Raw genomic sequence first — 20,480 nt, 5'->3', positions numbered from 1 at the left:
CAAATTAACCAGCTCTCTTGCAGTGGGATGGCTTTTAATCATCTTTGTTTGGTTATTTGTTAATCATCTTTCACAAATCCACGTCCCAAGTTGTACATTTGCGTCGCTGTTGCATAGTACGAGTCAGGTTTTTTGTTTCTTGTAGACAGTTTTAATGACTATACGCTGGCAACTTAGCTTTAAAGGTCAAAGACATTAATTACAATTTGGCCTTCATCACAATGCGTGTGCTCAATGAAGCCTGAAATTTTCACTACAACGTCTAACCCCCAGATGTAAGTGAAAAATATCAGAGAAAATGCATAATGAGGTTGGAAGGGCAAAGCATATGCAGAACCTTCACTGGTCCAAACCCCAAGCATCCCCTTTGCTTGGTGTACAGTAGTTTGTTGCAAGACAGTTGTAGCAAAAGAAAATATGGATTAAAACCAATGCAAAACTCTGTGCAAATTGGTTGAAACTCCCACTTGGAGGGTGGATTCTTAAAGCGGGATCTGCACACTAGAATTTTAATGAATGGCTATATTATTTTATACAAAGAATTGCCTTGGGAAGTTCAGATACATACATCTTATGTTATACAGTATGAATGGCTATTGGAATGAGATTTGCTCATTGTTTCATATTCTAAAATGCTCAACAGAAGCAACGGCTGGAGCATGTGAATGTGCTACTGGTTTTCACACCTCAATGTTTTCCTACCTCATGGTTTTATGGGTGCTAACATGGGGAAGACAATGTTGATATTTTATTAGTCAGGTGCACACTTTGAGTTTACACTGACCACGTTTGCCTCTTAAAAGCAGCGTGTGTCGTGCATCCGTACACCTGGCTCCTGATGCATGGGATGAAAATGACTTTCGGATGGAATTAGATGGACGTCGAAGTATCTTGCCTTGTAAAACAATATCCAGATGACTCTGTTTGAAATCTTTCCTACCATGGACCACTCCTGGGCAAATGAGGGATTAGATTGACTTGAAAGATGAAATGCAAAGACGATTAAAGGATGAGCTGGTATTGTAACAGGCATTCTCTCTGACTTGTGTGTGTTTTGTGTTGTGTTTAGATGGCAGTCCTCTGTCCTGGTGGCTGGACCGCAGTGGAGAGATGCGGAGCTACTGGGGAGGCTTCCTGCCCGGGGTGCAGCAGTGCTCGTGCAGCCTGGAGGAGAACTGCGCTGACATGAACTACTTCTGCAACTGCGACGCTGACAGAGAAACATGGTATATAATATGATACTGTTGGGTTTTACTGCAAGGACACAAGGACCCTTTAAAAGGCTCTGTCATCAGACTTTTCTGGAATGGAGGCGACTGAAGGCAAAATGAAACAGACTGTAACAAATACTAATGATTTAATGTATTTATTACACACACAAAAATTAAAATCTTGCATAACCGTGATAGAAATGTCAGAATGTTTTTCTTTTCTTAATTTTCTCTCTTTTCAATTTGCATTAAAGTGTGTAATATATCCATTGGTAAAATAAAAAAAAGTATTGTCCTGTAAATCCTAAAGACCCAGGTTTTTCCTATCCTATTAAATAAACAGTTAATGTAAAATACAATCACAAATATCGTTAAACCTGACATCACTTATATTTGACAAAACCAGTAAAAATTTCCATATTCTGGGATAAATTTCCTTGCAATATGAATTGCAATATGTTCCACTTCACTTATTTTTAAACAAACCTTTAAAATGTCTATAACTCAATGGCATGGGGGTGTTTAACATAGATCTGATCATCATAAATTGAATAGAGCTCATCAATCTGGCTCATGTTCATATTTGACTTCTGTCAAATGAACTGAACTGACGAGGGCGCAGTACCATCACTTTTCAGGGGAGGATAGAAACAAAAGTATGGCAGACTTTTTTACATTTTATAATGAAACATTTGTTTGGAGAAGCCACTTTGACTGAATACAAAGGGCACTTGTATTAAGTGTTGGCAGGTAATTTGTTGTGTTTGTAAATGTGTGCTCAGGTGCGCTCCAGGAGATCTGTGGAACTAGATGTGCACTGAGAGTATGAACTCACTGTTTTCTGTAAAGTAAAGGGCTAAAGCATAGCAAGTTTGTTTAGATTAAAATAAAATATTTCAAATCCAGGATTATTAGCGAAACATTTCTCAAACGTTTTCTTATACCTTCATATGTTTTGGGTGCCTTTTGCATCCTTCATCTGAAGGGTCATGAGATGTGGAGCTATATTTTTTATTAAATTCATAATTCAATATTTGATGGGCTGAGATTTACTGGGTACATGGGGAAACACTTTTGCAGGAAAGAAAAGATGTATGTGCTTCTTAAAAAGTTGAAATGAATGAAGAAATGAATAAGTCTCATAATATGATGTAGTAAATGTGTTAAGTAAATACACAGATAAGCCATTCATCTTGAAATGTCTGTTTATGCCATTGCAGCAACTACATTGTTCATGATCCACCGCTGTGTGTAAACCACCACATCACAGACCATGATGTCTTTAATCCCATAGTCTTGTGTTTGCTGCCAATTGAATTATATGTACACTGCATTATAGCTCCATTTAAACTAATCACATTGCCATGGTATTGAATGAAAAACAAAGGCGGTATTGTATTGAGGAGATAATAATTCCCCACGTTGAGCTCCGTTTGCAAATTTCCACCGGCTCTTGTCTGGTTGTGATAGATTGTGCCCATTTGAATGTGTTTACTGAGCGTTCGGGGCTAATGCAGAGGAATGGGCACGTTTATCTGGACTTTCATAATAAAAGCGCGGCGCCCTGGAGCCTCTCGCTCACATCATTGATTCATTTTTCTCCCTGCTCTCTCACAGGGCTAACGATTCGGGGGTCCTCTCGTATAAGGAGCACCTGCCTGTGACCCAGATGGTGATCGGGGATACCAACCGGACAGGGGCGCAGGCGGTCCTCCGCGTTGGCCCGCTGCGGTGCTATGGAGACAGTAGGTGATCATCTCAGTCCAAGGGGCAGAGAAACTGTTCTGGTTTAAGATGGAGAGAGGCAGAATTGATTAAAGGCGTAGATACAACAGGGGAAAAGAAGTAACCACAGCAGTGCAAAATAAATCTTTTTCCCGGGTTTTACCTTGAACAGGTGCGATGCTTATTTCCAGATACAAATCATCATTCTTTTGATGTTTTCATAAAGTTCAACATCTGAAGCAGTTTCATTACAGTTTGTTTCATTCACTATAGTTTTCTACCATCACTATTCACTTTAATGTAAGACTATAGTCAGTATCTGCACACAAACCTGCTTAGCTTTCTAAGTGTGGGATGGGAGATCACAGGAAATACCCCCTCATAACAGTGCATACTTTTATTGTGTCCTTGAGCAATGCAATTCACCCACATTGCCTCCAGTGTACACTTTGTATGAGCCAATGTGGGATAATGGATGTAAATTAGCCCATGGCTACATTCCAGCCTTTTTTTAAATGATAAGTGGTCACATTTACCGTATATAGCGTTTTTCTTTTCTTTCAAGGCGCTCGAAGCACTTTACATCAAGGAACCACTGATCCATTCACACAGCAGTGTATGCAGACACTGTCGACGTACACTGGCGTGTGAATGTTTAATGTTGGCAGTATACACTTGGAATGGCACCGCCAACCTAAGGTCAGTGTGTCTGATCATTCCACCAAGGATATTAATGTCGAGAGCGGGATTTGAACCGCTGATTTAAGATTTAGAAGATGACCACTCTACAAATGGAGCTACTGTCACCTTTTACAGCAAGTACATCATGAATGTTCCTCAATATGAACTGTCCCAAACAAACAAATAGATCAAATATCCATTGATCCTGCTTAAACCGGAATGTTCTGCTGACCTGGGTTCGACCGGGTTTTGGTCTGTGTCCGTCAAGTCACGATATAGGTTCATTTTTTTGTCAATCCAACTTAGAATGTCAAATATTAGGGCTTTTTGGCCAGGTGGGTTGTACATGGCTTGCATGTTTGGAACTGTTAAAGAGCCTAACTCTGATATGGGCAGAATAAACCGTATTTCTTGCATTGTCAAATATATAATACGTACAGTAGTATCCGACAGCGTAAAGCTACGTCCTCATAAAACCCAGACCTACTTGACTACATCTGACTTGACTCTACCTCAAGCTCTTCACAAATGACCCTGTTAAAGCAGCTCATGGAGGAGCTCGGGGGTTTGTGTCTCTACATAGAATATATTCATAAGACAGCGCTTGTTTGCACTGTCCCCCATGTGAATAAATAAAAGTATCTTTGTGCAGACTCACTAGTATTGGAGCCACTTAGTATATGTTTTCTGTAAAATGGACACAATTTAGGACGATACCTACCTCTTGTTTCCATAGACATTTAAGTGCCCTTACTGTGCTGTGTTGGGCAAAACTGTCCAAATAAATGTAGCATAATATTATCTAATGGATTTTAAATGGGGGAATTTGGGCCAAGAGGAAAGACATGGTCTATAAAATACTTTTTCACAAGCTGTAGACAAAGAAAATTGAGTAGCTTATCTCTGACCAATTGTGGTACGTCAGCACTCTTCTAAAATCACAGAAAAGCACTTATAGACTAAATTTAATGCATCACATCTACTTTGAAATGCAGGTTGTACTCTCTTCATGAATCAATGTAGTTTCATACTTACTTAACTAGACATATCAACTTTGTGCAAATTGTATATTGTTTTCTTTGTTATTGCATCAATCAATGTAGTAATATATTGTATTGTGAATGTTTACTGTGAGTCCCTGAAGTGATTATAAGTAAAACATGCTTTGATAAAGAAACGTTTTTATATTATACTGTTGCATTAGAAACGTACTGAACTAAAGAATTGTTATGCGAGTTTATACAAAGTTGTAACGTTATTGTAAATTCTTATTAATGCGATATCTGCAAACGCAATATCGCAAAAAACATAAATGTCACAGATAACGCTAAAGAATTACAATTCACAAAGATTGTTTCACTTCAGCTCTTTACAAACATGCATGTTCAGAACCTCAGCCTGCTTGGATTTCCCCCCGACTCCCCCCGTGGCACATGGATGCACTCCAAATGCAAAATACAGAATTACCTCTGGCTCTTGTGTGTACTGCACAGAACAGGAGACCGGCCACATTGCACTGTGTTTTGGTCCTGATATTGTCTTGCTTAAGTTGCAAACAAAAGCTATTTATTTTTTTAAAGTTGGAACTAAGTATCAAATTTTAGTGGTATGATTTTTGTGAGAAGAAACATGATTTTACAAATGATTCTCGATTGTTGGCACCATGATCTAAAAACTTTGGGATCCTTTATTTGCTTTCTATCACGAGCTTTGTGAGATCAAACTTTCTGAATTAAAAAAAATATATTATATTAAAACAGAATTACTTAAACAGCCAGATAAAAAAGCGAGTTACATGTTTGACTTTTTTTTAAGTCTAGCTTGAACTGAAATTACTTATTTATTAAATTAATCATCTAGAAATTCACAGTTTGAACCAGTTTATTCCAATAATATCCATCCAAGCTTTTGTGCACTCCTAATATCTATAGGATCACATTCTATATTTATATCATTTAAAGCATGCACACTAATGATCGTCTTTATATCTCTGCTCTCTCAGAGACGTTGTGGAATGCTGCTTCGTTCTACCAGGAGTCCTCGTACCTGTACTTCCCCACGCTTCAGGCTGAGCTGGCCTCCGATATCTCCTTCTATTTCAAGACCAGCTCCCCGTCTGGAGTGTTTCTGGAAAACCTGGGCCTCAAGCACTTCATCCGAGTGGAGCTGAGCTGTGAGTGAAAACATACTACTTACTACTACACGCCACACGTACATGTACAGAAGTGCACTGTGGTACTTGGTTGTTTTTGGGTGTGAAGGGGCAGGTTGCAGTTGACAGTTTAATTTCCCAAAGCTGCCTTGTCTAACAGATCTAAATGACACACTGCTCATGTCGTGTTGTCTCCAGATGTAACAAAGATTCCCTTATGGCGAAGTGGAGGGGAATATACTCTTAATAAACTCAGTCAGGTCATAAATAACTTAGAACCTCAACAAAATTGCTGGAGTGGTGCAATAGGCTTTCTAAGCTTTAGATAAAGAACTAATCGTAAGTTATAGTCCAATAAATGATTACAAAACCAAAAACTAAAAATGTCACAAACTGAAGCAAAACTGAAAACTAAAAATAATAATAAATAATGCTTGAATTTAAATATTCCAAACTGTTTGAAAAAAGCTAAGAGTAAATGTCTTTCCATTCATGGTTTCAGCTTCCTGTTTAATGGTGTTATTTTGAGGACTTTCAATCATAAGATGATGCAACGTTCTGTATTGAATTGTTAAGTTGCTATGGCAACTTTTCATCATCCTGAAACCCATGGTTAGATAATACATTAGCTTATTTCTTAGACCATTTCTCAAACCAGCTTCATACACGACAATCAGTATGTTTTAGTGCTTTAAGATTTTATAAAACAGTTCGACAGTTTTGGTTTATAGGGTTAAATAGGTGTAAAATTACTTGCAGGTTGTGGATCAGATATGTGGAGATAATTCTGGTTTCCGAACAGAAAATGCTGTTATTTGTGCATAAATTGTCCCTGCTTTTGGAGTTTGTGTACTGATGACATTGAGGGATTTTAATTTTAAACAAATTTCTATTTCCTGTCATTTTCTACTTGTTTCGACAACTTTTCTTCACAAACTGCAACTTAACCATGATGAAACTGTGATTAATATTTGCAACAGGCACTATCCTACTAAACTGAGCAATAATTAGAAAAACATGAAAACTTGCACTTATGCAGTAAGATCTAAGTTTTTATACAGGAAGAATTCAGTGGCTGTAAGTTGTCTGTTCTTTGCTAACAGGTTTGATGAACTACTTTACATTCTGCTCTGCATTATGATATTGATCGTCTGAGGTGTACACAGCCGCAGAGACTTTGCTAATATGCTCAATGAGGAAGCAGTCAGTTTCCTTGAATATTTTAAGCCTTTTGTGTTTTACTTGGGCGTCATGAAATATTGACAGGCTGTCAGGGCCAACCCCACTCATACATCTTTTTCGGGTCATCCACTGTCTCCCAGCAGCATTGTATTACATTGCATCAGAAAGGAGATGACAAAAGTGGTTTGAAAAAGTTCACACACTGATCTGACTATTAACCATGTGGGGAAAGATTTAAAGGAACTATACCATGTAGCCTGCACTCTAACTGTTTTTATAAAAAGGTACCACAATCACAACTGAAAATGTGTTGCCAGTGCTTTAACCTGCATGTGGAAGACGTCCCTCACTGAGCTGCAGAGTCTGCACTAGCACTGATTTATGATTGGTTTGGAGAGAACGCATAGCTTTAAAACAACTACATTTCAGCATTGAAACTGGCAACTCACATGAGAGGCTTTCTGATTATCATCTTGAGAACCAAAACACTAAATTACAACCTTGGTCTTCCTGTCAAATGTGTTTGTAATCAAGAATACATTAGAACTATTGTTGTTATCAGTAAAAGCTATATTTCATTTGAAAATGTTTACCAAGCTACATGAACCGACCTGTTTCCTGATGGGACACTGTCCAGCACTGTTTTGTTTTGGACCATTTCACTCACAGCTGGATCATGAGGTACAAGATGAACTCTGATGAATTGATTTTCTCTTTCCACTAGGGTCTACAAACGTTTCCATGGATCAATGGCATTGTAATATTCTGTGTCGATATTTGTCATTAATTATTTTCTTTCTTACTTCATTGTTTATCTTTATAGTTTATCTTATAGTTTATCTAAGAAACCCCAACAAATCTTAATATCTTTTTCCATTTCCCCACTCTGCAGCGCCCTCTGTGGTGACGTTCTCCTTTGACCTGGGCAATGGTCCGGCGGTGTTGTCTGTGAAGTCGCACCTGCCTCTGAACGACAGGCAGTGGCACTATGTGAGGGCTGAGCGTAATGTGAAGGAGGCGTCTCTGCAGGTGGACCAGATGCCTCTGCACTTCAGGGAGGCTCCGGCCGAGGGGTATCTGCGCCTCCGCCTCAGCAGCCAGCTCTTTGTGGGTGGGTCTATTACACACACATTGATTTATCTGGTTGTATATTCGAGTAAAATATATAAAATATAGAAGGTAGAGGGATGCACAGAACTATCATTGCACGGAAGAACTCACAAACTTTAACATGCACATGAGTATCTTTAATTGTGATTTTTTTTTTTTTTTTTTTTACTTTACTGTGGAATCAATCAACATTTTAAATGTGTTGAAAGTGGTGAAGAAAGTTCGGCCCTTTACGTAACCACACAGCAATCATGTTTTACCATGGAACAAGCAGCTTCCTTAACAAGCAAACAACAACAATAATATGTGTTTGTGGAAGTAGCTCGCTTCTATAGCTGGAAACCATAACGCTCAAACATTACAAGTTGTTGCTCCAAATTTTTCTTCATCACAAATTGCAGCAGCAACTTTTTGGTTATTGCTGGTGGCCAATATTTCCTGGCGTCATGCTCAATAAGGTCGGTGCTTCAACATGTGTGCACAAATAACCCCGAAACAAATTCAAAGCCCTGCACTGTAGACATCATTTATGGATTTATTTTTACTTTCCCTTTATTGTGTACAACATACAACGTTACAAAGACGGCGACAAAAACACAAATGAAGACAGGGCAAGGTGAAAAACGTACAAACCAATCCCATTGCCACTGAACAATTAGATGTGATTAATAAATGCACTGACAAAAATGTTTAAAAGTTGAATGTCCATCGTACATAATACCTCCTCTGTTACACGACACATTCTTTATTTAAGGGAGATATGTTCTGCTTTTTTTCAGGATTCATCATTTTGAACTATAACATAAGTAAGATAAGATAATCCTTTTTTGTCCACACATGGGGAAATTTCATTGTTGCAACACAGGTAGATCTTAATAGAAGAACTCTTATGAACAAAAACTCCCATAGACAAAACCTCTCATTTCCTAATAAGGAATGGAAGGGAAAAATGAATAAAGATACAAATAAAAATAAAATATAAAATAAAATAAAAACAGCTAGCAGTAGTAGAGGATAATTTTACATTTTGTTCATTGTAAACAGCAATATTGATCTAAAATGGGTTAGTAATAGAAATGGGTCTATTAATGTCCTGTTAAAACTGCAGAGCTGATAAGCCCCGCCTCTTCATAGTGACATGTCGCCATAGAAAGCAGCAGATTGTGTTTTTATTTTTGAAAGGGGGTATATTTGTCCATTTTAGTATTTGTCCATTTTAAAACCTTTCATGTATTGCCCGGAGAATGATCGCAACTAAGTACAGGAATGTGGGTGGGGATAGGGGCAAGGTGAAAGTTGCAGTTGCCTCAGATGCCGTACAATACAGCATTACTTAGACATACCAAAATGTCCCCATTGTGTGAACAAATAAAGGGTTATCTTATGCATAAATCATTCAAAATGCAACTTTGTGTAAGAGAATGATGAGGAAACACCATTGCAACAGTTGATACCACTAACCTAATGCATTCTGAGCATCGTACATATTCACCACACTGAGTTTACAAGTGTTTTTCACAACTCTCAGAGCCCACAGCGTCACGGTAAAGGTAACAAACATTAGCATGGTTCCTGCTTCACAGAGAATAACACCCAACCGCTGTGGTCTCATTTTAAGCCAACTAGATGCTTTTACCATTTACAAGTTCTGGGACAAAATTGATTTTACTTTATACCATGCGAACAATAGGATACAACCCAACTAACTCCTCCATTGCCAAAACAATCTTCTATCAAGTCCAAGAGGAGAGGAGAAAAGAAGAAAGAAAAGACTAGAAAGTGAAACCAAGACTCACTTTTCAAAGACTAAACAAAAAAGAGGGGAGAAACTCAACAAAATGCATAGTTGGACGATGAGAATGTCTAACAAAAGAACCACACATTGACTCTAATATGGAGCAGATTGTCGGTGAAAGGACTCTTTAAAGTCACTTACAAGTAAAAAGCCAACTCAGTACTAGATCATTACTTGTCAAGAGTATCTCCAGCACAGACACTGCAAAGTACTTTCCTCCACAGACGCACCAGACACATAAACCCCGCCCTTTGCCTTCCTGCGCACTCCACTGACTCCTTTAGCCATCATTTATGCGACTGGGTAGAAGTCATCTATTTCACAGTTGATCTAGCAGTTTCTAGTCGCACACGCTTCCTCTTTGACAGTTAATGTATCTTCTTAATAATACCCCGGAAGGGACAAAGATATAATTACAAAAGGCTTGTTTCTTTGTATCACAGTGATTTTCAGTTGTGGGTCGCGAACCTAATAGTTCACAGTGAAAAAATAATTAATGAAGAGCGCCGAAATGACAAAGGAAAAAGCTCTTCAAATCTCTGTAAGTTATCATTCTGGGGAAAGGTAATAGTTTTCTGGTGTTCAGGAAGTGCAAAGGTGTCAGTCTATCAAGATGATCCATTTTCTCTCAAAGCAAATGTAATATCCATGTGTGAATATGTCACGACAAGCCCTGACTAAGATTAAACCAATTTCATTCAGCTAATGTGGTTTTGGACAGTGTGTAATGTATTTTGAATGTGTAAATGGCCGAATTATTGTCACTGTCTGTATATAGACTAGGAGATGGACCAGGAGAAAATAACCGCTTAAACATTTTGTTTGCAATTAATTGTGAAGCAATCAGGAGCTATTGGGAACCACTCAGCGTCATTACATATCCATTAGTATTATACAGATAAAGAATAATAATGAACTTGAGCACGTATACATTCAAGCCAACTAAGCTCGTATTAAATGAATACTAATCACACAAAAGGGATGATTGTCATAGAGCTGAGTGAGTTTCCTTTATCTCTGCTATTTGAAATAATAGCCCTTACAGCATAAACAGTCAGTCATTGCAAGTACAAGTTCTATTGTTTTCAAAAAAGTATTTACTAGTGCTCAAATCAAGAGTTATATCTTATTTATGAGCTCACCCCGTGGTTCGTTTGTAAAGTGCTGCACTTGGCAGAAACACGCTCACACACACGCAGCGTCTTTGTCTCCGGTCCCTGTTACACTGATAGATTCTACAGCTGCGTATAGTTAATTACAGTCTGAGTGTTGTACGGCGTCCATTCTTACTTTTGCTTAGCGTGCAGTTTACCGCACAGACATTTACTCCTGCTGCTTTATCTTCCCATAAGCGACAATCACACTTACAGTTGGTGACACTTTTAGGCACGCCATTAGTCCAGATTGTACGTATAATTGTACATTTATTTTTTATGAGGCCCCAGTGAAGTGCAAACTCAAGATGCACAGTCGGATTAAATAAACAATCGTCATAAATCCTAATGAGCGGATTTGTTTTTAGATATTTCTCAGGAGGAGTAATGCCCTGCTTGTTTTTTTGTTTTATTTTCCAGGGGGAACGGCGTCACAGCAGAGAGGCTTTCTGGGATGCATTCGGACCCTTGTCGTCAACGGTGTGAACTTCGACCTTGAGGAGCGAGCCAAAATGACGCCCGGGGTGAGCTCTGGTTGCCCCGGTTACTGCAGCGGGTCCAGCAGCCTGTGTCACAACAGAGGAAGGTGCATCGAGAAGAGCAGCGGCTACGTCTGCGATTGCTCCCAGTCGGCATTCGGCGGCGCCACCTGCGATCAAGGTGAGCTCCGTTCAGGGTGCTCGGAGGGACTCTGTGCTGGGATCTGAGCTGTAACTGTCAGGCGGTGGGTTTGTTGACCTGGTTTATGGGGAACATGTCTGTAACTACTGGGACGATCCACATGAAAGCACAACAAGTCTGTTATCAATGTCAAAACCAGACGCAAACGCTTCAGAAAATGCTGGAATTATTCAACTCAAAACACGTTAAGTCATAAGAGTTTTTAAGTAAAAGTTTTGTGGACCTGAACAAATAATGTTACGGGTAAATGTTTGGATATTTCTTTCAAAAACGTTGAGTTTACCATGAAAAAAACACTTTAATATACTACTGAACGATCCATAAAATGAAAGTATTTACCTTTGATAATGGTGAAGAATACTCTGTCATTTGGCTGAAAAAACCTTTCAAATGCTCTCACTTGAAATGAAATCAATAGGGCAATTTTATGAATACATATATAACAAATATAACTAAATATATTATGATTGCAATTTGTGGATTATATGTATTTATTTCCTGTATGCCAGTAAAATGCATGCTCTTTTCTTTTATCTAGTGGTCAATGATAAGTTTATAAATCGCTGTTTTCTGCTTTGATGATGTGTTTTTTGGATTCATGTTTGACAATATTACAAAAGATGCAGCGATGCAATCACAATACTGCACAATAAAATCAATCACACAATATGACGTCACAATATGTTTTATGGTGATCTGGATATATAACAGAGGTTTATATTGAATAATCAATGAGGTCAGGAATGGCGTATCTCACAACTCGCTAGGACTACATTTTTATGCCCCTTTAGTGCCTGCTTTAAACTCTCTTTGGGCCAGTTGGCACATGGAGAGACCACCTGCAGAGGCGTTAAGCACCAGCCAGCTCCTTCTTCAGACTTCATATAATTATTTGAGCAGATGAACGCTGATTATCGCAAACAAAGCATCGATCACTGTCTGGGTCATTCAGTTAGGCCTGTCCGAGGGAAATGGGAGAAATGCAAGAGGCAATTAATACTTGTCCTGGCTCCCGACTCCTAGAACATTTAAAATGCATTAGACCAGATTATCGGGCGCTCAATGTGAGAACAGCAAATCCACACTCACACATTTTCACACATTCAGAGTCCAGCTGCAATATAGACAAAATAATAAGGGGGACTTTGTGAAACGTGTGGATTTAGAAGCAGAGCAATTAATATGCGCCTTATTGAATTAAAATCATGTATTACTTCAATTTACCAAGTCTATTATTTCAATCCAACAAGGTCAAAAAGTTTCCAATGGGTTTCAAAAACAAAGTAGTTGAATTAAAGTTCAAATCTAAAGTGAAATGTTTCCAATAAGTAAACCGCATTGGATATACTGTACCTTAATTAATACTGAATATGAAATTTGTTTCTCCAAAATGTAAAGCTGAAAACATCATTATAAGTTTGTGGCTCTTTAGTGTCCTAATTTGAATACAGGAACAAAACTAGATAAATATGCAGCTCCATATGTTACGATGAACAGTCTGAAACTTCAGAACAACTAAATCTGTCACTTTATAAAGTCTATTTACCAAAGTTAATTATCTATTCCTGCTGTTGGAAACAAACACTGTGAACATGTTTCTGCTGCAGATGCTTGTAGTCACAATGTCATGTCATTAGCAGAGCAATAACTAATGAGATTTATGGGCTATTGTAACAGACATATAGAGAAGGTGCTTGGTAATATACATACGCCCTGTTGAACATGTATTTCTTTTGCAATATCTTCTATTTTGGTAAATCATCAATCAAAAAAAATAATTGGCTGTAGAGAAGAAAATATAGAAATTGTTATAGAAAATGAAATTAAGATGAAACCTTCACTAACTGTAGATATTTATGTCATTAGTTCAAATGTATTTAATGGAAGCAACAAAAGAAAAAGAGTAAGATACCATTGTACATTTTCAATGATCACATCTTAAATATAAGAATTTTCTCCTCTAATACTAGGCATGAAAACAGTTAAGCCTCAAAACTGTATCTGAGCTTCACAAAAGTCTAATTTGTTGTAAAATATGTAAAAAAATAATAATAATCTTTAAACACAATGAAAATCTACAGTAGGGTCAGCATTTCTTGTCATAACGAAATTCAGAATTTAGCCTTTATCAAAAATATTGTGTATGTAATAAGCATCTTTTTAATAAACAATAATATAAAATACATGTTTTAATCTTTACTAACCAGGCTCTGCTGAGTGGATATAATTTGCCAATTCTCCTTAATCTTTTACATTTTATAACGTTCTGCAGCTAATCCAAGTTTCATCTTCCAAATCACATTATGTTCCACTTCACTTCCACTTCCATTTCGGAATTTAGAATGTATTTATTTGCAAACCTTTAAATGTTTTATTGAACCTGCTGTATATTAAATGATCAAGACGTTAATCCAGTCCATAAGCTCTTAATACAGCCTCAGCATCTGCTCCTCTCTTCTGTGCACAGAGGTGTCAGTGTCGTTCGACCGGGAGTCCTCCGTGACCTACACCTTCCAGGAGCCCTTCTCTGTGATGCAGACGGGGAACTCTGCGGCCCCCAGCGTGTCCACGGAGAGCCTGAGCCGTGCCCGAGAGGACATCACCTTCAGCTTCAGCACCACAAACACCCCAGCCATGCTCCTCACCCTCAGCACCTTCAGCCAGCAGTACATCGCCGTCATAATCGCCAGGAACGGTCTGTTGCAAGAATATTGGTTCACGGACGTTATCTATGTGTGCTAGAGCTGGGCTTTAGTTTATAAATTCTCCCTCTAAACCTTACTATTTAACAGTACTTACTTTACACTATAAACTCAAAAAATAAAAAGCATAACTAGGAGTGGGCAATATTGACAGTGTACAGAAATGCATTAAATATGTCTTCAAATTAATTAGTTGAGGTTTAATTATCAGACAAAGGTAAAATGTCTGTAAAATTAACCACACAAATGCAGAAATATCACAGTTTACCCTTATTTGAATCACTGTTTTATCTTTGTGTTACGTTTTCTACTATAAATGATATAAAAGATATTCAAATATAATGATACAATCAATACAAGTTGGAAGGTATATGATTTTCTGCTCTATTGTGTTTAATTTTACAGTCAAATTACTTCGACTTCACCTTATTCAAAGTGAAAGAAGTTGAATGAACAAATATCATGAGCTAAATTGAACAGTTTTGGAAGTATAATTGTTCCCCTTAATGAGGAATTAGAAATGCATGTATGAGCCCTTTACCCTGAGGGAGTGCTTCTCAAACTATTTCTGGTGCGCCCCCCTTTGGAGATGAAAAATGTATCCACGCCCCCTCCCAGCCTCGAAAAATAATATAAAATAAGCATGATAAAATAAAACAATACAAATTGCAACAATATAATCACCTATTAGCCTGAAATAACAGTAATAATATTTAGAGTTTAAATAGGCCATAAATAGTCTTTCTTTGGTTTAAGCATGAAGCTGAAGAAACACTGCTCTGAGGTCTCTCCCTCTGTCTCTCCTCCTGCCGACAGGGCAGGGCAGTCACCTGTCTGCAGTGGGAAGCCACAGAATTGGCGCTTCACTGCTGTAAATGAGGCGTTTCAAGGAGAAGACACAGTTACAGAACTTCTCATCTTTGTAGATCACTTTTACCAGCGCGGGTCCACAACGTCAGACACAGAGTGCTTTCATGCCCTTATGTTTCACATTTCACACAAAAAGTCTATGGGATTAAAGTAGGAAGTGGAAGTGAAGCAAATGCACACGCATTCTCTTGTCATATTTTTCAGATAAGAGCAAGTTTAAAAGTTAAACTCGAAAAGGGGAAGAAGGAGACGAGCACGAAGGGAACCACGAAGCCCGTATTGCGCATATCAAAACGAAAGCTGTAACTCGTTCAAAACCCGGGGCAGACATGTGTGAGGGGCACAGAGGCAGACATGTGTGAGGGGCACAGAGGCTGACATGTGTGAGGGGCACAGAGGCTGACATGTGTAAGGGGCACAGAGGCAGACATGTGTGAGGGGCACAGAGGCTGACATGTGTGAGGGGCACAGAGGCAGACGTGTGTGAGGGGCACAGAGGCAGACGTGTGTGAGGGGCACAGAGGCAGACGTGTGTGAGGGGCACAGAGGCAGAAGTTTGTGAGGGGCACAGAGGCTGACATGTGTGAGGGGCACAGAGGGGCACAGAGGCAGACGTGTGTGAGGGGCACAGAGGCAGACGTGTGTGAGGGGCACAGAGGCAGAAGTTTGTGAGGGGCACAGAGGCTGACATGTGTGAGGGGCACAGAGGGGCACAGAGGCAGACGTGTGTGAGGGGCACAGAGGCAGACGTGTGTGAGGGGCACAGAGGCTGACATGTGTGAGGGGCACAGAGGGGCACAGAGGCAGACGTGTGTGAGGGGCACAGAGGCAGACGTTTGTGAGGGGCACAGAGGCTGACATGTGTGAGGGGCACAGAGGGGCACAGAGGCAGACGTGTGTGAGGGGCACAGAGGCAGACGTGTGTGAGGGGCACAGAGGCAGAAGTTTGTGAGGGGCACAGAGGCTGACATGTGTGAGGGGCACAGAGGGGCACAGAGGCAGACGTGTGTGAGGGGCACAGAGGCAGACGTGTGTGAGGGGCACAGAGGCAGACGTGTGTGAGGGGCACAGAGGCAGAAGTTTGTGAGGGGCACAGAGGCTGACATGTGTGAGGGGCACAGAGGGGCACAGAGGCAGACGTGTGTGAGGGGCACAGAGGCAGACGTTTGTGAGGGGCACAGAGGCTGACATGTGTGAGGGGCACAGAGGGGCACAGAGGCAGACGTGTGTGAGGGGCACAGAGGCAGACGTTTGTGAGGGGCACAGAGGGGCACAGAGGCAGACGTGTGTGAGGGGCACAGAGGCTGACATATGTGAGGGGCACAGAGGGGCACAGAGGCAGACGTGTGTGAGGGGCACAGAGGCAGATGTGTGTGAGGGGCACAGAGGCAGAAGTTTGTGAGGGGCACAGAGGCTGACGTTTGTGAGGGGCACCGAGGCTGACATGTGTGAGGGGCACAGAGGGGCACAGAGGCAGACGTGTGTGAGGGGCACAGAGGCAGACGTGTGTGAGGGGCACAGAGGCAGACGTGTGAGAGGGGCACAGAGGCAGACGTGTGTGAGGGGCACAGAGGCTGACATGTGTGAGGGGCACAGAGGCAGACGTTTGTGAGGGGCACAGAGGCTGACATGTGTGAGGGGCACAGAGGCAGACGTGTGTGAGGGGCACAGAGGCTGACATGTGTGAGGGGCACAGAGGCAGACGTGTGTGAGGGGCACAGAGGCTGACATGTGTGAGGGGCACAGAGGCAGACATGTGTGAGGGGCACAGAGGCAGACGTGTGTGAGGGGCACAGAGGCTGACATGTGTGAGGGGCACAGAGGCAGACGTTTGTGAGGGGCACAGAGGCTGACATGTGTGAGGGGCACAGAGGCAGACGTTTGTGAGGGGCACAGAGGCTGACATGTGTGAGGGGCACAGAGGCAGACATGTGTGAGGGGCACAGAGGCTGACATGTGTGAGGGGCACAGAGGCTGACGTGTGTGAGGGGCACAGAAGCTGACATGTGTGAGGGGCACAGAGGCAGACGTGTGTGAGGGGCACAGAGGCTGACATGTGTGAGGGGCACAGAGGCTGACATGTGTGAGGGGCACAGAGGCTGACATGTGTGAGGGGCACAGAGGCAGACATGTGTGAGGGGCACAGAGGCAGACGTGTGTGAGGGGCACAGAGGCAGACATGTGTGAGGGGCACAGAGGCTGACATGTGTGAGGGGCACAGAGGCTGACATGTGTGAGGGGCACAGAGGCAGACGTGTGTGAGGGGCACAGAGGCTGACGTGTGTGAGGGGCACAGAGGCTGACATGTGTGAGGGGCACAGAGGCTGACATGTGTGAGGGGCACAGAGGCAGACGTGTGAGGGGCACAGAGGCTGACGTGTGTGAGGGGCACAGAGGCTGACATGTGTGAGGGGCACAGAGGCTGACATGTGTGAGGGGCACAGAGGCAGACGTGTGAGGGGCACAGAGGCTGACATGTGTGAGGGGCACAGAGGCAGACGTGTGAGGGGCACAGAGGCAGACGTGTGAGGGGCACAGAGGCAGACGTGTGAGGGGCACAGAGACTGACATGTGTGAGGGGCACAGAGGCAGACGTGTGAGGGGCACAGAGGCAGACGTGTGAGGGGCACAGAGACTGACATGTGTGAGGGGCACAGAGGCAGACGTGTGAGGGGCACAGAGGCAGACGTGTGAGGGGCACAGAGGCAGACGTGTGAGGGGCACAGAGACTGACATGTGTGAGGGGCACAGAGGCAGACGTGTGAGGGGCACAGAGGCAGACGTGTGAGGGGCACAGAGACTGACATGTGTGAGGGGCACAGAGGCAGACGTGTGAGGGGCACAGAGGCTGACCCACTCCTCCACTGCGCTCTTGTACTTAGAGATTAACACAATGAACACATCTGTCACACGTAATGTTTCCCTAAACTCCTCATGCCCCGCCCCCTTGGCACGACTCTGCACCCCTTCCAAACAGACGCGCCCCACACTTTGAGAAGCTCTTCTCTAGGGCTCTGTTGAAAAAATATGAAGTGTTAATTACAACTCCAACATACTTCAGTTAAAAGTGTTAATTGGTACAAAAATATATACATTTTACACAAGTTCTTCCCACCTCAATCCATACAGAAGTTAAATATGAAGTGATAAGACAATTATTAAAACTATTCACAATGTGCTGAAAACAACATACAGAGGTAAGGGATTTGCAATTAACCTTTTGTTATTTCATTAGCAGTATTCTTGGTGTGATAATGAAGCCACGACCCCTTTATAAATCTACAAATATTATACATATACATATATATATTATATTTTATTATGTTTCATTTATACATGCAGTTGAATGTTTGCTCCAGATACTTGCATTTGTTCTTGTTCTTGTGGGGTTCGTATGAAGTACAATAATGAATGTGTGAAGTGTTGCTCGTGGTTCTGAATAGTGGGATTAGTGGGGTTGCTGATTGTTTGGTTTGTCGATAATTGTGATTATTCAGGTCCCAATATAATTATAAGAACTGAAGAATAACAATTTAATTTTTCAATTCAATTCATACTCCACAAATGCTCACCTACATGTAGCCTACAGTGTGCTAAATAATGTTGACTGACCCAAAGGAGGACAAAACATTAGAGTTAGCTTTGTCCGTGGATAAAAGAATGGCTCAAACTGAAAGACTGTTACAGGGAAAACCACAGCAAACATTGCATATGGATAGACATGGAGTATTTGCTTGCCAAGTTGAGCGTGCCTGGAATTACTTCTTGCGACATTCACCCCTAAACCACAACATAAATCACAAATTGTGGAGGAAATAAAGACTAACTGATCTGCGTGTAACTGTCTCGCTTTGACAGATAGACATTACCACGTGGGCCACCAGGTGAATTGAGCCTTGCATTGCCTTCAAGCCATTCTCCTCCATCACCTTTCTTGTCTGTTGCAACGTGTCTATTAAAATAAAGTAGAAAGTACCAACATATCCTGACAGATTGCATATAATAATAGTTCAATAGTTCCACCCACGGGTCAGTAAACAGGGATTCTATAGAAAGGCTCTGCTCTTCAGCTACCGACTGTGCATTTGAATATTGACCCATCGCCGCTTGACAATGCGCGCTTTCACACTGCTGCTCTGCCTCTGAGTGCATTTGGGAGCAACACCGAGCAGATATTGACTGGAGAGTGAGGAGTAGTGAGTAGAATTCTGTATTTTTATATCTCGAGCAGAAGCCGTAGAGCCGTAAATAGAGAGAGACCATTTGTAAGGACTATAGCATGTGCCAGCTGCATGGTATGCAAGTGCTTTTCATCCATCCATCCATCCATTTTCTACCGCTTGTTCCCTTTTGGGGTCGCAGGTGACTGGAGCCTATCCCAGTGACTTCGGGCCTTAGGCGGAGTACATCCTGGACAGTGGCCAACTTGTCGCAGGGCCAACACAGAGACATAGACATTACAGACAGTTCACGCTCACATTCATTCACTAGGGCCAATTTAGAGTTACCAATTTTTACCTAACACATGCATGTCTTTGGACGGTGGGAGGAAGCCGGAGAACCCGGAGAGAACCCACGGTAACACGGGGAGAACATGCAAACTCCACCCAGAGAGATCATGTGATGTTGGTCTGGTCCGGGAATCGAACCCATGACGTGAAGTGCTTTTCAGCTTTTCTTTATTCGATCTGAAGTGAAAATCTCAAGTATGTTCTGATGACTCTGAGGGTCAGGATTGTGTTTTGTCCCACACACAATTTGGATCATTTTGGATTATGTTTCTCAGGGGTGTAAAAGCATTTAGCCCTGAATTAGAAAATAAGTTTAATCTCCCGGTCCATAGCAATTAACGATTCAGTCAAATATTATCGATTAAATTTAACCAGTTAAAACTAAAATATACAACAAATTTACAACAAAGTTAACAAAACATAACAACATTTTTACAAATTATGCATTTTTCATAAGCAATGGCCAAATATATATTCTTCTTGTCTCATTTTGATTTGATAACAGTGCTATCTGTGTGATAAAACCTGTTTTGACTGCAAATTCCATGTGTAACAGTTTAAAGAGTCACAATTAATTCTGATTAATCGATGTAGCCCATGCAATACAATATAAAATCACACAAATCAAAAGTAATTTCCAAGCTATTTTGTAGTTTTACTCTGCCGTCAACCAGTCTCAGGCATATTATGAAGCTGGGAGTATATG

At 41.2% G+C, this 20,480-nt stretch overlaps 1 protein-coding gene across 1 annotated transcript in view; it reads left to right on the top strand.

The window, feature by feature from the left end:
• The window catches only part of LOC140353317 (contactin-associated protein-like 5), a 99,456-nt gene that overhangs the window by 72,398 nt on the left and 6,578 nt on the right, over positions 1 to 20,480 (top strand). Inside the window, exons 14-19 of the mRNA XM_072437816.1 lie at positions 1,070 to 1,226; positions 2,829 to 2,956; positions 5,620 to 5,790; positions 7,844 to 8,062; positions 11,431 to 11,670; positions 14,159 to 14,386. Coding sequence (XP_072293917.1) covers positions 1,070 to 1,226; positions 2,829 to 2,956; positions 5,620 to 5,790; positions 7,844 to 8,062; positions 11,431 to 11,670; positions 14,159 to 14,386 — 1,143 coding nt within the window. The remainder of the gene's footprint in view (positions 1 to 1,069; positions 1,227 to 2,828; positions 2,957 to 5,619; positions 5,791 to 7,843; positions 8,063 to 11,430; positions 11,671 to 14,158; positions 14,387 to 20,480) is intronic.

The sequence above is a fragment of the Eucyclogobius newberryi genome, unplaced genomic scaffold (assembly GCF_026437365.1).
Source record: "Eucyclogobius newberryi isolate DKJ021-1_F unplaced genomic scaffold, fEucNew1.0.hap1 SCAF_89, whole genome shotgun sequence".
NCBI lineage: Eukaryota > Metazoa > Chordata > Actinopteri > Gobiiformes > Gobiidae > Eucyclogobius > Eucyclogobius newberryi.
The sequence above is the reverse complement of the archived record's forward strand: the minus strand, read 5'-3'. Positions and strand labels throughout refer to the sequence as shown.